The sequence below is a fragment of the Haliotis rufescens genome, unplaced genomic scaffold (assembly GCF_023055435.1).
Source record: "Haliotis rufescens isolate VD_foot unplaced genomic scaffold, xgHalRufe1.0.p SCAF_10, whole genome shotgun sequence".
NCBI lineage: Eukaryota > Metazoa > Mollusca > Gastropoda > Lepetellida > Haliotidae > Haliotis > Haliotis rufescens.
In genome coordinates this window covers 19,369,324-19,386,423 of record NW_025963780.1, presented here as the reverse complement: position 1 = coordinate 19,386,423, position 17,100 = coordinate 19,369,324, and the positions used below count along the sequence as shown (strand labels likewise).

General features: G+C 40.3%; 1 protein-coding gene across 10 annotated transcripts in view; it reads left to right on the top strand.

Annotated features, from left to right (window-relative positions):
* Positions 1 to 17,100, top strand: part of LOC124143098 (sickle tail protein-like) — a 265,609-nt gene that overhangs the window by 133,282 nt on the left and 115,227 nt on the right. For all 10 annotated transcript variants that reach the window (XM_046511901.2, XM_046511900.2, XM_046511905.2 and 7 more), the window contains one exon: positions 7,632 to 7,945. In XM_046511901.2, coding sequence (XP_046367857.1) covers positions 7,632 to 7,945 — 314 coding nt within the window. The remainder of the gene's footprint in view (positions 1 to 7,631; positions 7,946 to 17,100) is intronic.

Here is a 17,100-nt window from a genome sequence, read left to right as displayed (position 1 = left end):
TATTGTCCTTTACTTGTGTCAGACACTAGATGAATGGTATTGTCCTTTACTTGTGTCAGACAGTGGTTGAATGTTATTGTCCTTTACCTGTGTCAGACAGTGGTTGAATGTTATTGTCCTTTACCTGTGTCAGACAGTGGTTGAATGTTATTGTCCTTTACCTGTGTTGGCCAGTGGGTGAATGGTATTGTCCTTTACCTGTGTTAGTCACTGGTTGAATGTTGTTGTCCTTTACCTGTGTCAGACACTAGATGAATGGTATTGTCCTTTACCTGTGTCAGACAGTGGTTAAATGTTATTGTCCTTTACCTGTGTCAGACAGTGGTTGAATGTTATTGTCCTTTACCTGTGTCAGACAGTGGGTGAATGGTATTGTCCTTTACCTGTGTTGGTCACTGGTTGAATGTTGGAAACATGAAGGTAGAAATATGCTACAGAGTAAAGCCCTCTCTGTCATGTCATGTCACCCTTGACATAGCGATGTTTGAGTGAACCGCCCCATCTATGTATCGTAAAGTACCGAGTGATTTGCAGCCATGTTTGTCTATAGAAACTCACAATCACCGGGAACCCCTACCTATTGTTTCGGGAACGTAATATATCATTAATTAAGCTGGCACATCCATCGCTGTAGGGAGGTCACTAGTAACTGCTAGGTAATATGAAGGATTGTCATTGCTAGTTTATCAGATTGGTTATCTCATCTTTCCCACTATCGATTACATGATAAATGATAATTTTGTAAGATCCATTTAGAATAGGTCTTCAGCAACCCATGCTTGCTGTAACAGGCAACTATGCTTGTCCTCTAAGAAGCATCGGGCTGGGGGTCAGGCTCTCTGACTTGGTTGAGGCATTTCATTGTATCCCAATCGTGTAGATCGATGCTCATGATGTCAATCACTGGATTGTCTGGTCCAGACTTGATCTTTACAGACCATCATCATATAGCTGGAATATTGCTTGGTGTAACCTTAAACAACCACAAACATAAAACAAACAATAATTGATCAAATGCTAGTATAGTTGCTAGCCATTGTCCACTGATGAAGAGAAGAGAGCCTGTTCTGATATAAGAAAATACCTGTACACGTTTAAAAATAGTAAAATATTCCATACTTTAAAAGTATTTGTTTTTTCACTAACTGACCAACCCACACAACATTAGTTATGAAAAAATGTTGCTCCAGACAGACTCAATTGTTTGTGTATTTCTGTGTAACTGTGAAATATGTATGCCTGTTGTCAGATTATCCTACAGTCTGCTACAACAAACAAATCCTACAGCTGCAGCCTGTAGCGTTGAGAACTCGCACACAACATGAAAGGGGCCACCTGTGGAAGGAAAATAGTATCTTGTATTTCATGAGGCTTTCCTTACAACTAGTTATATATGTTTTCAACAAGTACAACGGCAGTGAGGTGTATCCCAACTAAGGCCTGTCGGAAGGGAGGGGAAGTACTGGGACAGCAATACATCTTAAGGCTATGTTTAACACATATCACTATGTTCAAGCGATAAACAGTGCATGAAATCGTAAACAAGTCAATGAACAATTTGCTCCCAAGGGAAATGTGTTTATCTGATGTCCATTCCCAGGTGATATTTTATGTGTTAATTGCTTCCTGGGGAAACATTCCCGATATCCACTTGGTTGTAACGAGTCTGTTAGTCCCGCACCGTGACTGGAATATATGTATTTAATTTTTAAAAACACAATCTAGAAACGTTTACAAAAGCAAGTCTAGCCAGCTCTAGCTAGCTCTATTCCACATGAAATCAGCATTGGGAAAATTATTTTTCTTATTTTTAGAGTCAAGGACGATATTGTGTAATATAAGATTTCATAGACTAAATGTTAGTCTTCGTGTCTGTGAGTACATCTACATCTTACGGCAGCAATACAACAAAAGAACATCTAGAATATGCTATATTGGCGCTGTAGAATGTACATCATGGCTGTGGTCTGTGTCTTTTAGTGGTGACGTTTCCATGTTTTCGGCATCGGAATATGATCAAGAACTTTGCACACTGATAAATAAGTAGCTCCAACAAATATGTCCAATACAGCCCATGTAAGTCTATAATAGTTGGCAAGTCTAGATTACTGCAGTTTCTGGAAATAACGGTCTCTTGGCTACTCTTTATTTTCTTTTTATTGGGATAATTCAGTAACATTTCTTTTGGTAAAATATTTTCATTTCAGAGACGAGATGTTTGTCTAATGTATATGGTATAGTTTATCCTAAATACTAAGAGTATACTACCAGACATTGTATGATATGCATCCACTGTATCCTTTAATCGGAACCATTTGTAAACCTAAGGTGATTCAACCATTCTTTTGAAATGTCATCAGAGGATGAAAGAATTATGTAAGATTAAATTCAGGAGCGCTGTATTTGTCAAAGACGTCCATGTAAGAATTCTACCCTTTGATGATTACCAAAACTGACCACCTTGGCGCCAGTGTCCCTTGGTAATAAAACATTGATAGAATTCTCTGTAAATAAATTACTCCAAGAACTCTGTGAACCCAAGGAATGGTAAGAGAGTTTCTAATCCGCTTTCCCTGGAGAAGGCAGACTCCAGACCGGAATGATGTGTGATCATGGAAATAAAAAATACTTTTCTTATTTCAAACAACCTTTGAAGAGATTTATTGGTAGAATTTTTTTTTATTAAATGAATCTTCTGCACTTATCATCGTAGTTAATTGATGGAAGTGCATTGCATCAGCTGGTAGAGACAGGAAATGGGATTAGTCTAATTTGTATGATATTATCTCAAGTGGTCATTAACCAGATCTAGAATCTAACAAGGATTGCCGAACATTGTGCATTGTACTCGTACATGAAGAATTGTACCAGGTTGTTTTGAGGAAAGTACATGCTAATTTAATTATACTTCTGATACTCATGATCATCTGTTTGCTGTGCAGAGTTGCGTCCCTTTGTCGAATTTTCGGGTTGAATCCTGGTTCGCCCCGATTATATTTCTTGTTTTGTCAGCACTATACCCGTGCTTATGAGTTTCCCCCAAGTGGTAAAAGTCTGACACCTGCATCACTTCGGGCTTTCCTCCCACAATAAGCTGACACGCATTGATTTAACTGGAATACTGTTCAAAGCAGGGTTAAACCCAACTCACTCACTCACACTATGATAATCTGTGCTGACCATTTACCGATGAACAGGCTTTGGTCAATTATAGGTGAGAATATATATGAATTGATCAGTTTGTTGCTTCAAGCGCCATACTCAGCAATATTCCATCTTACTAATGATGTCTGTGAATAATTGAGTCCGGACCAGACAGTCTAGTGATTGACATCATGAGCATCAATCTTCGCAATTCGGGAATTTTTCGGTAGTCCAAATGTAAAAAAATTCTGCAAGTTATGTTTGGTTTCTGGTGGTCTTGATAAAAAAAAGTTTTCTTATTTATGAATAATATATCTTCATTTTAATTCTGTAAGTTTAATGTTCACTAACTGATATAATAAAATGATTGCAGATTAACTTAGAGTTTTCCTTCTCCAGTCAGAGGAAAAATGAACAGGGATGCCAGAATTATTACATTTGAATGGGGATTCGCTGTTTGTTAAGTTCATTTCACTTGTGCTTGATAATCGTTACAAGACTTGAGCCATTGGACCAGCAGTGATGGGTACCTGGTAGTTATATTTGCCTTTTTTCAAATTGACTCACCAAAAACAGCCCATGACTAATATTAGATGATTGCTATCTGATTTCAAACTGTTGATGCTGTTGCACACACCTGTACTCAATTTGTGTTGTGAAGATTTAGCTGTTTTGCTGCATTTGAGATGGGAAATTCCGTATGTCAACGCGCCATGACCAAATTTAGTGTTGCAAGATGGACCTTAGCAAATGAACAGAACTGGTTAGAATGACCTTGTCTTTACAGTTGCACTGAAAGAAAAACTCTTTCCAAGTTTGGTTAGAAAATGAAATAAATGTACGTTCCAAATTTCAAGTTAGTATGCTTGACGTAAAGGATATTGCAATATGTGGACTTTGGATAGCATTGGATTACTTTGAATAGCATTAGATTGCATTGGCTTTAATGACATTAGATAACGTTGGCTATCGTAGGATAGCATGGGATAGCATTAGATAAAATTGGCATGTGGAGTCTGGAACAGAATGCATGATATCTATGTTAATATATACCATACTTTGGATTGATTGGTTTGTTGTTTATCGCCGCACTCAGCAATATTCCAGCTATATGACAGCGGTGAGTCAGGACCAGACAATCCAGGGATTGACATCATGAGCATCAATCCACGCAATTGGGATTGATGACATGTTTCAACCATGTCACTAAGCCTGACCACCCGATCCTGTCAGTCGCCTCTTACGACAAGCATAGTCGCCTTTTATGGCAAGCATGGGTTGCTGAAGACCTATTCTACCCCGGATCTTCACGGGTCTCCATACTACAGTCAACAACTGGGCACCATGCCCTTGGTTCTTTAGGGATTGATACCGTTTTATCCATCTTGTTCAGAGTTCATTTTCATCTGGTGGTTTCAGCAAACTAGCGACAATGCCTCACCTCTTCAGTGCAATGTTCTTCTGCCTCAGGGGAGACAACTGTGTAGAGACACTGACACAGATGCTTTAAACGTGAATATTGAAACAAGTATCACATGACATAAATACATTATGATTGAAGTCCCATTTACAAACATGTGCTGACTATTGCCAACTATCAACATTTGTGTGGACAAAATACAGCAAGTTGTATTTACTGTGAGAGATTTATTGTTGTCTTGTGACACTTAGCCCACCGAGGATCTTATGAAAGCGCACCATGTCCACAATTAGACAAGAATGTTTGGCTTGATCCATTATGCATCAATAGGCGCTACACTTATTTACTCAAGATGGTGTTTTATTGCCTGATCGGTATGTAATGGGTGCAGTCTTTGATTAAAGTCTAAGTAATGGCTCACTGCAAGAAAATAAAATGGTCATTTTATTTGTCTGTTTACTCAAAGTTTGCATAATGGATGCCACATAGAACCATGCATCTACAAACACCAGAGGAAGTGGGAGCTTGACATGACGAAACTGCCTTCAATTATCCATCTAGCAGAGACATTATTTGCAAATTATGTTTAATATGGATTGGGGTTGATCTAGCTTTTGATATTCATGATGCTTACATTTGCAGACGTCAGAACAATGAAGCTTAAGCTTCATAGAACATGTGATGTGATATGGGTGCTAAATACATGAAAGTTTTTGGAGAATATACATAAGCATTGCTGTATCTTCATTGCTGTAACGTCAGACAATTCGTTGAACACTCTGTTACCACTGCTGTTACCAGTCATAGCTCCTTACAGTGACAAGCCATTTGTGGAACACTCAGTTACCACTGCTGTTACCAGTCATAGCTCCTTACAGTGACAAGCCATTTGTGGAACACTCAGTTACCACTGCTGTTACCAGTCATAGTTCCTTACAGTGACAAGCCATTCATGGAACACTGTTACCACTGCTGTTTCCAGTCATAGCTCCTTACAGTGACAAGCCATTTGTGGAACACTCAGTTACCACTGCTGTTACCAGTCATAGCTCCTTACAGTGACAAGCCATTTGTGGAACACTCAGTTACCACTGCTGTTACCAGTCATAGCTCCTTACAGTGACAACCCATTCATGGAACACTGTTACCACTGCTGTTTCCAGTCATAGCTCCTTACAGTGACAAGCCATTTGTGGAACACTCTGTTACCACTGCTGTTTCCAGTCATAGCGCCTTACAGTACGTGACAAGCCATTTGTGGAACACTCTGTTACCACTGCTGTTACCAGTCATAGCTCCTTACAGTGACAAGCCATTCATGGAACACTGTTACCACTGTTTGTTACCAGTCATAGTTCCTTACAGTGACAACCCATTCATGGAACACTGTTACCACTGCTGTTTCCAGTCATAGCTCCTTACAGTGACAAGCCATTTGTGGAACACTCTGTTACCACTGCTGTTTCCAGTCATAGCGCCTTACAGTACGTGACAAGCCATTTGTGGAACACTCTGTTACCACTGCTGTTACCAGTCATAGCTCCTTACAGTGACAAGCCATTTGTGGAACACTCTGTTACCACTGCTGTTACCAGTCATAGCTCCTTACAGTGACAAGCCATTCGTGGAACACTCTTCACTGTGCTGGTGCTACCTGTCACAGCTCTCTACAGTGCTAGGTGATTTACAACCATGCATGGAGTTGAACCCGACTGACTGGTATGTTTACAAGTGATGACTGACATGATTCTGAATACCTTTCTCCAAAGTTAAATTGTTGTGTTTATTTAATTTGAAATTCTGTTCATTTCAGCTGTCATTAGTGTAATGAAATTGTTATGAGGTGTTTGTCTGCAATCTCGAGCCAATCTGATTCAACAAACATATATATATATATTGGTATAGGAAGTCCCTCGGTAAGGGTGTTCACGACTTCCTGTTATGACATTCCCCATAGATACCAGGGCCCACCTGAACAAAGCAATCTTAGCGCTATGACTATTGTAAGCCTATGTTAAAGTATGGGAGTTACGATCATCTTAGCGCTAAGATCGCTTTGTGCAAGTGGGCCTCGGAAGGTAATGAAGGGGTCATGCACTTGAAAGGTGCTTTTTGAAAAGATTTCAAAGGGAGACAACCACTGTATTCCTTTTGTCTTCCTCTCTCTCATTTTGGGTGATATACCGGTCATACCGTTGTGTTCCAGGCATTGGCCTTTGGCATCTGTGTGGTTCCATTGTCATCAATTAGACAGGGCTCTTACCAGCGAGTGACCCATTTCGGGCGTAAAATTATTCAAAGCCAAGATGTCAGTATGATTCAGATAGCAGGGCAGAGAAACTGTAGTTGATCAGAGAGCTTATCATTCACTAGGGACATCGTGGGGGGATTACGCTTGTCGTAAGACGTCACTGAAGAGGATCTTGGGTCAGGCTCAGTAATTTGGTGTTGTACATGACTTGGTGATGACTAACTGATCGCTGCTCATGCTGTCAGCCATTGGTCTGGATGGTTTATGCTTAAAGGTGATGCAGCTGGAATATTGCTGTGATGTAGCTGGAATATTGCTGTGATATTGATGGTATATTGATTGTATATTGATTATGATTACTGTGGCATACTGCTCGTGCACTACATACCACTGCCACATTTTTACGGAATATCAAAATCTACACAGCCCGATTCGCTGTGCAGAGTTGCGCCCCTTGGGCACGCCAGAAACCTATGATTGGGGGTTCGAATCCCGGTTCGCCATGATTATGAATCTAGGTTTGTCAGCACCATCCCCCTGCTCGTGGGTTTCTGAGACCTGCATCACCCTGGGCTCTCCTCCCACATTAAGCTGACACGCTGTGATATAACTGGAATAATGTTAAAAGCAACTCAGTCACTCATACTGCATCTGACCACAGACAAGTTTATTGTTAGCATTTTTTTTTTCAGATACTCACTCACTCACTTACTCATTTCACTTAAAATATCCATTTTTCATTATTCTTTTATTGTTTAATTTTTTAATCATTGTTTGAGTTAAATTTTATCATAATTTCTATTTTCTGTCTTGCAGTACCGTCAGCCAGTCGGAGTATTCAGGAGAAGGAGAACACCGATTCCAGCAACCTGCTTGGGGCGGAACTGCGGTCTCTTCCACCCCCTGAACAGTATGTTCACCAAGACCGCTCCCCCGGCGCTGAGACGACCATGTCCGCACCGCCTGAGGAACGCAACAGCATTGAGAGAGAACTGGTGTATGTGACCGCCAAAAGTCGTCAGGGCAACCACACAGGTCATCATGGACGCAGACAGGTACCTCGCCGCCACACTGTGACGGCATCGAAGACTGACCAGCATGCCATGGGCTATCGATCAGAGGGAGAAGAGGTAGGTGGAGCATTAGGCTACTCAACACTCTCTTTGGCTCATTCCTCCCATATAAAGGGCTGAGCTTTTCATATTCTGGGGCCAGGCTTAAGATTTCCTGGAAAAAAAGTAATTTGTAAAGTTTTACCCTGGAAAATTGTTGTGTGAGCCCCTTATATTTATTTCACTCCTCCTTCAGAGAAAGTCTTGAAGTGCTGGCTGACAATAATATTGTCTCAAACCAAAATCCCAACCCACCCAAATAAATATACTACTCAAAAGAAGTTAAAGAACACTTGGTTCTTTCATATTCATGCCATGACAGATTAGCTACAGAAATATGGGAGAATTGGGTGAACTTTAACTTCTTTTGTGTAGTATATCAAATGAACAGTCCCTTACAAGGCAAATTGGGCCAAATGAAGCCAAGAAATTTGAAAATGTTGAGTTGACATTGTAAATGGATTGTTCAGTTGCTGTGCGTTAATATTCTTTCCTTTCATGACTTGCCTCGAGACGTATCCAGAGACGGGTGTAGGGGATGCACACCCCCCTTTGGTTGAGCCATCCTACAACTTGTGTCTGTGTGCCGTCATGTGTTCGGCTCTCTTTGTCTCTTTGTGACCTATGTGATATTCTTACCATACATTGAGACATTTAAGACAACATTCATTCAATTTCCAATAGGTCATCCATGAAACTACCCTTATGTGTCTATGTGTATTTTTATAGTACCATTGGGTTATTATAAAAACATATATTGCACTCTACATATGAGACATTTTATACACTTATTGCTGTGTCTCAATGGGTGAAATATGTTGCATGTATTTCAGCAGCAGCTTCGATTAATTGTTCAATTTGTTTTCCAGCAATGCCTTAGCACTATAGCTGTTTGGGAGTTATCAAGGGAGATAACTCTGTGCACCTTGTCTGCATGTTTCATTCATTGAAACACCCATAAAATTCTTTCAAACAGGACTTTCACAGGACATGGAGGACAAGTCTGTCATACCAACCCTGAAACAAATATATCCACTACAGCCCATCCAAGTCTTTTATGTTTGGCAAGTCTAGATTACTGCAGTATCAGGGAGAAAGTCTCTAGGCTCCTTTTTATAATATTTTATAACTATAATTTAACAAATGTTTTTTCTGTAAAATATGTTCATTTCAGAGACTAGATGTTAATCTGATGGAGGATGTAATCTGCAGTTTGTGTTTTATAGATTTTGTGTTATTTTCATTCAGTTGACACTATGCCTGTTTCATACATTGCTTTGTTATGTCTCTATTTAAGAACATAATCTTTTCCTATTTTTTTCATATTTTTTGTCATGTTTGTGACTTTCCATCATTTCACATCTGGTGCATCTTCCTGAGGCAAGGGCGTTAACTGACTATAAGTCCAGTTTCCACCCTTGACAAAACCTAGGCTGGTGTTCAGGAGTTACAGTTTGGCTGGAATAATCAGTTTAATCACAGTCTTGTAACAAACTATATCCATGTTTGTACACAACATGGATTTCAACGTACAGATTTCAGTCGATTGCAGGGTTTGCAAAGCATGTGTACTTGGCATTGACAGATATTTTGCAAATCTTTTCATGGTTTTAATCAAGGTGCTCAAGTGATTTGATGCACTTTGTAGGGTAAAACCCGTTTTATCACAATATAGATATTGATTATCAATCAGATTGTCTTGACTAGGTGGCGCCATTTGTTTAAAGTAAATGCAAGTTATATGAGAGATGGAATCTGATTGGTCAATAGGAGGGACATTGAAGGGACATTATTCGTAATAGCCACTGGTGGTGGTATGATGGAGTCTGGATATTCCGGCGTAGTTCAGCAAGGGTGGAAACTGGACTTAACGCCCTTGCCTCAGAAACATGCGTCTTGTTTAAAGGAGCAGATGACAACCCAGGCAAGAATCCTCACATCAGTACAGAAAATAAATACTGGTATGTGTTTGTTATAAATGGGTTAAAAGATTGCAAAGTCAGTATTTATGAATCACTAACACCAGCTGGCACAGTAGATCATGTTGCACAGACTGTGTGTTCACGGGAGAAGTTGGCAGGTTGAGCTGCAGTAGTAGTCTGACCTGGGCTAGACTCTGAGCCAGGCAACCTGCTAACTGGTGTTCATGTACTGCTGACAACTGAGGTAGCTGCAGGTATACATGTTGTTGTTATGATATGGTGTTGTTACTGTAGCTGCTGAAACAGCCTTGAACATAGAGTTCCAGGAAAATGGGCTTGACTTGGTCCGGGTGGTGTGAAGAAGGATAATTGTTCCTGGGACAAGACCATAGAGCTTTGAGCATAGCACATAGTCTTCAGCCCAGAGCATAGAGCTTTGAGCCTTGAACATAGAGTTCTAGGAATATGGGCTTGACTTGGTCCGGGTGGTGTGAAGAAGGATAATTGTTCCTGGGACAAGACCATAGAGCTTTGAGCATAGCACATAGTCTTCAGCACAGAGCATAGAGGTTTGAGCATAGAGTCATAGAGCCTTGAACATTGAATAGGGCATGACTTGGTCAGGGTGTTGTAAAGAAGGATGATTGTTCCTGGGACAACACCATACACTTTGTCTTGAGCATTCAGCGAAGAGCTTCGTGAATTCTTCAGAAGAGTTGGTCAATCAACAGAGCATAGTGCTTTTGATGACCATAGAGGATGTGGCATAGAACTTAAGGAAGGCTTGACTTCGTGTGGGTATTATTAGTGATGTTTGAAGGAAGAGACGGTTGTCCCCTGGACAACACCACAGAGTCTTGAGCATTAAGTGTGGAGCATAAAGCATAAAGCATAAAGTCTCATCAGTGGGACTTGAATGTTCTGGGGAAGAGAATAGAGCCTTGTCCATCGAGCACAAAGCCTTGACCATACAGCATAGAGCCTTGACCATACAGCATAGAGCCTTGACCATAAAGCATAGAGCCTTTACCATACAGCAGAGAGCCTTGACCATAAAGCATAGAGTCATGACCATGCAGCATAGAGCCTTGACCATAGAGCCTTGTCTATAGAGCACAAAGCCTTGACCATACAGCATAGAGCCTTGACCATACAGCATAGAGCCTTTACCATACAGCAGAGAGCCATGACCATGCGGCATAGAGCCATGAACATACAGCATAGAGCCTTGACCTAACAGCATAGAGCCATGACCATACACCATAGAGCCTTGACCATAGAGCACAAAGCCTTGACCATACAGCATAGAGCCTTGACCATAAAGCATAGAGCCATGACCATATAGCATAGAGCCATGACCATACAGCATAGAGCCATGACCATACAGCATAGAGTCTTGACCATAAAACATAGAGCCATGACCATACAGCATAGAGCCTTGACCATAAAGCATAGAGCCATGACCATACAGCATAGAGCCATGACCATAAAGCATAGAGCCATGACCATACAGCATAGAGCCATGACCATACAGCATAGAGCCATGACCATACAGCATAGAGTCTTGACCATAAAACATAGAGCCATGACCATACAGCATAGAGCCTTGACCATAAAACATAGAGCCATGACCATACGACATAGAACCTTGACCTAACAGCATAGAGCCATGACCATACACCATAGAGCCTTGACCATAGAGCATAGAGCCATGACCAAATAGCAAAGGGCCTTGACCATACAGCACAGAGCCTTGACCATACAGCACAGAGCCTTGACCATATAGCACAGAGCCTTGACCATACAGCATAGAGCCATGACCATACAGCACAGAGCCTTGACCATATAGCACAGAGCCTTGACCATACAGCACAGAGCCTTGACCATACAGCACAGAGCCTTGACCATACAGCACAGAGCCTTGACCATACAGCACAGAGCCTTGACCATACAGCACAGAGCCTTGACCATACAGCACAGAGCCTTGACCATACAGCACAGAGCCTTGACCATACAGCACAGAGCCTTGACCATACAGCATAGACCTGGCATGATTTAGGATGGGGTGAGGTGAGGTGAAATTGGGTTTAACGTCGCATCCAAGGTTATTCCACTTATATAGCAATGTGCATGCATGTGTGTGTGTGTGACTGCTTGTATTAGTCCGGACTGATGCCGATTTATAGTGATAGCTCACTGAGATAACATGCCGCAGTTTAACATGAATACCCTACTCAGGTACAGTATACTGACTCCAAGCTGACCAGTCCTTGTTTTAGCCCCTTATTACTGAGCGCCAGACAGGGTAACAAAAAGTACCATCTTTTAAGGTCTTTTGGTATGACGTGGCCGGGGATCGAACCCCGGACCTTCCGCTCTCCAGGCGCTCTACCACTAGTCCACGGAGGCGGTCACTTAGGATGGGCATTGTTGGTAATGTTTTCAGGGAAAGAATATTAAACTGCTAAATATAAAAAGAAATTCTTCAGTGATGTTATTGTGACCTTACAAGACATGACAGTTGTCAATAACCCATTAGAAACCATATGGTGGTACATAAATATATATAATTTCATAAATGCATTTTAGAATAATTAATTTTTCGTTTCTGTAATGTATAGGATCATAAAATCTTATCAATATCAGATTTGATATCCTCTCTCGATATCAATTCATCACAAACTGATTTAATCAAGCTATATGCAATGTTTACATTACGGTAAAAGGGTTTTGTGTTACATGCTTTTACTGCATACATTGAATCAAATAACAATTCTGTCACCTTACCATGGCCATGCATGTTGACATTCTTCAAGAACAGGACTCTTTTTTTGTGTCTGGGAAAAATGAACAAACTAGCAATTTGCTGAAAGTGATGACAGAACATGCTTTTTACAGTAATGAAGTGCAGTTATTTGTCATGGGGCTGTCTCTCTGATGTTATTGATCTCTACAAGTGTGGCAACACAGGGTGTGAGTCAGCCCTTGACGTGAGACGCACATAGCGTCGACTGCACAGTGCAGTCTTCATTGCTTCACCTGGATCTTGTATCGATTAAATATTCCGGCATTGTTCCCAGGATACCTTATCAGCACCTCCACACTCTCGCTCCTGCAGGTTTGATCATTTGACAGGTGTTCTGTGTTGTACGAACATTCTTCATATTGTTTTGTCAGATATCATGTCAGATTGTCAGAGAGAATGTCCACATATGACCATTCATATGAAAGGTCGGAAAATTCTGCTTCATTTGAGTACCCACATGACCTACTAATTCATCTTCATCAACAACATTTTTGTATTTTTCGATGATCCATTTGTTCGTTGTAATTTGATATAGGGCTGCCATATTGCCACAAGCAGAAACCTGAATTGAATGTTTTATCTGTTGAAAGAGAGTACACAGCTGACGTCATGACTGTCCTTGTTGAAGTAGCTTTTATCCTCCTCTTTCTTACGAATGTGGATCTATTGCTTCAGAGATTTTTTCATTTTTCTTCTTTATTATTCATATCATGCACAGAAATATGATGAAATAATTTGAATTGTTAGTCTATAAGAAAAATTAAATCTTCAAGATTAAGGATGCACATTCTTATAAATAAACCTGATGATTCTAGTTTTAACAGGCAGAGCAATGATCTATTGACATTAGGTCTGACATGTGCATGAACGATCAGACGTTGGGTGTGGTTCCGCCTTGCTGGGATGTGATCTTCTCGAGACAATGATTGATACGTTTCACCTGTATTCTACAGTCAGTGTAATACCGAAGTTAATAACGAAGCAGGCACTTCTTGATACATAGTTCTTTAATGGCTATATAAGATGAAATGAGAGCTTTAGCCATCTTCAGTTTCATGTAGCCGAATGATAGGTGGCAGTTCTTGATGCCATGTAATTTGTATATACACACCGGTAAGGTATATGGGTGTAATGAACATTGGCATTTAAAGTAAATTATGATGCTGGATTTATTACTCACTGTTATTTTATAACATTAGACTGAACAAAATTGTTAAATTTGTATTAAAACAAAATCAATGTCTTTAGAAAGTTAATTGTATTTTTAATACATTTAATTTCAAACTAAGGTAGGTAGATTTGAAAAGTAGTTTTTGTTTGAGAACTACTTTATAATTTTGGTGTATAATGATAGAATGATGCTATGTGATACATTTCTACTAGTACCTATCTACTCAAATAGGAAAATATTACAAAAAAATGAAAGCAGAATTGCATATGTTAACATTTTTATTTAAAAAAACAACAAATAATACATTATTTATTCAAGTTAGTAGGAGTATGGTTTTTTTGTTTGTTATTATTCCAATGTTCTTTATTTCATTTCATTTCTGTCATCATCATCATCATCATCATCATCATCATCATCATCATTATTATTAGAAAATGACTTCACCTAAAACTACAATAAGTGATATAATGTTGTTTGTGCCTAAGTTTCCAGAAATCCATCACATGACCTATAAACCATGAACAGTATCTGGACTCACAACTCTAAACAAGTTAAAACAAATGTTAGATCTGCAGATACAGCTGTTAACTCATAATGATGTATGAGTGGAGGTAGACAGGGTTATGCATTACCCGATTCATTGTTAATAATAACTCTCAACAACTCTACCCATAACAAAGGTGCATAAATTCCCCACACACTGGTGGTAATTGGATCTGTGAAATGTTTACACTAATGGTTCAGTCAGTGCTTTACTCACATCAAACATGAGACCTTGATACATGTAGAACCAACATGCATACAAATATACAAATGTTTAGGCTAATTTTATTGCATAAAATCCCTGTCTGATGACGAGTGCTATGGTTGGATTGCCATAAAATATTCATAACATGTAAAGATTAATTGCATTTCACGATGGAATGTGATTCTCATGCATATCAATGAATCTGGATTTTGACAGAATGGAAAATTTGAAACAGGTACGTTTTTAATATGTGTCAGCAATTTTGTTTTGTGTTGAGATAACCAGTTTTGATTTATCGTGGAAATTTCTTGCCAAACTGTCCTTTTGTGTGGGTGTGAGTCATCTACCAGCCTGTGGTATGTGATCTGTCTGTCACTGTTCACAGTTGATGCCCTTACCTTCACACAGGTGGCCATGCTTCGTCCTGCCAGAATGTCAGGATTGAGTTTGAATTCCATATTTGCCCATTATTATGTGCCAGGTTTGTTAGCATCATGTTCAAGAGTATGGGTTTCTGCATCACTTTGGGCGTTCTAAATGAATCCCACTTGACCTGATACACCATGATAGAACTGAAATTCTTTCAAATGGTGTTTTACCCTAATCGTTCGCTCACTGTTGATTGCTGTGCATACTATCGACAATACTATTGGCATGTTTAAGTTCATATGTCGTTAACTATGCTTTTAACGAACACGCTCTAATAATACAACGAAATGGCGTATATAACAAATTGTTTTAGGGTCCCATCCATTTGCTGTATATATGCTATATATATATGCTTATATAAGATAGTTACGTGTTAAATCGCAAAGAACAATGAAGAACGAATCGTGGTTTAGTTCACGATAAAATAAAAAATTGTTGTCATGACGTCATTTCTGGATATTCGAACTTGTACTCGCAACTTGATGACATCATATATATGACGACGCTATTTTTGAGAGGGGAGTGTCTAGTGAGTTGTCCCCATAGATGAAGCTGGGCAACGAAGATAAACGTGATGTTCGAACAATCGCATCCCAAAGCGGGAGAGCTATGACAATCGGTATTGGGTAATCAAAGTGAGGATTGTGAGAATATGCGGGAAATACCCACCTGTGCATAAAATGGACTTGTCCTACACTGGTCAGGTCCGATTCTATTGAGGGAGTCGTCATTATTTAAATACGGGTAACTAGTTTAAAGGCTTGTACATTTGCTTTACATAATGTTGATATTTCATATAAGAAATAAACAACTCCCACTCATTGTTTATTTCTTAAATAATGAACTATAGTTTTAACGAACTAAAAGTAGTTCGATATAACCGTAGTTTACTTTGGTACTATTGTAAAGCAAACAATTGTAATAGTTCGATATTTCGTTACACTGCTAGTCATGCGTGCAGGTTTCACCAAAGTGGTATTAGCATCTAGAACTGCGTCAGTTTGGTCTTTCCCCTCACATCAGTTGACATGATGTGACTGAAATATGTTCTGTTCAAGCCTGCATCAAACCTAACTCAATCAGATACTCCCACCCACCTACTCACTCACCCACTCACCCACCCAGCCACTCACTCACTCACTCACTCACTCACTCACTCACTCACTCACTCTCACTCACCCAGCCACTCACTCACTCACTCACTCACTCACTCTCACTCACCCAGCCACCCACTCACTCACTCACTCACTCACTCACTCACTCACTCACTCACTCACTCACCCACCCACCCACCCACCCACCCACTCACTCACTCACTCACTCACCCAGCCACTCACTCACTCAATCACCCACCAACCCACTCACTCACTCACTCACTCACCCACTCACTCACTCAATCACCCACCCACCCACCCACTCACTCACTCACTCACTCACTCACTCACTCACTCACTCACTCACTCACTCACCCAGCCACTCACTCACTCACTCACTCAATCACTCAATCACCCACTCACTCACTCACTCACTCACCGACTCACTCTCACTCACTCTCACTCACTCACCCAGCCGCTCACTCACTCACTCACTCACTCACTCACTCATCCACCCACCTCCAAACCCAGCCGCTCGCTCACTCACTCACTCACTCACTCACTCATCCACCCACCCCCAAACCCAGCCGGCCGCTCGCTCACTCACTCACTCACTCACTCACTCACTCACTCACTCACCCAGACAGCCACTCACTCACTCACTCACCAATGTGGTAAACATCGTGTTGGGCTTTCCTTACACATCAAGCAGACATGCCGTGATATAACTATAATACTGTTCATCGCAGCATAAAACACACCTCACTCACTCACTCACTCAACAATTATTCACACAAGCTGATGATTGACAAACAACATGACCAGTACAATGCTCACTGGAGAAAATACAATCAAATTCATATTAGGAAACTAATCAAGATAAAAAATATCATCTCTGCAGATGAGTACGCCCTTCCATGCTTGTTAATTATTGTGTTTCCTTTCAAGACCAGACCATGAGAGCCATAAGCGGATTACAAGGTCTGTTGCAAATTAAACAGTG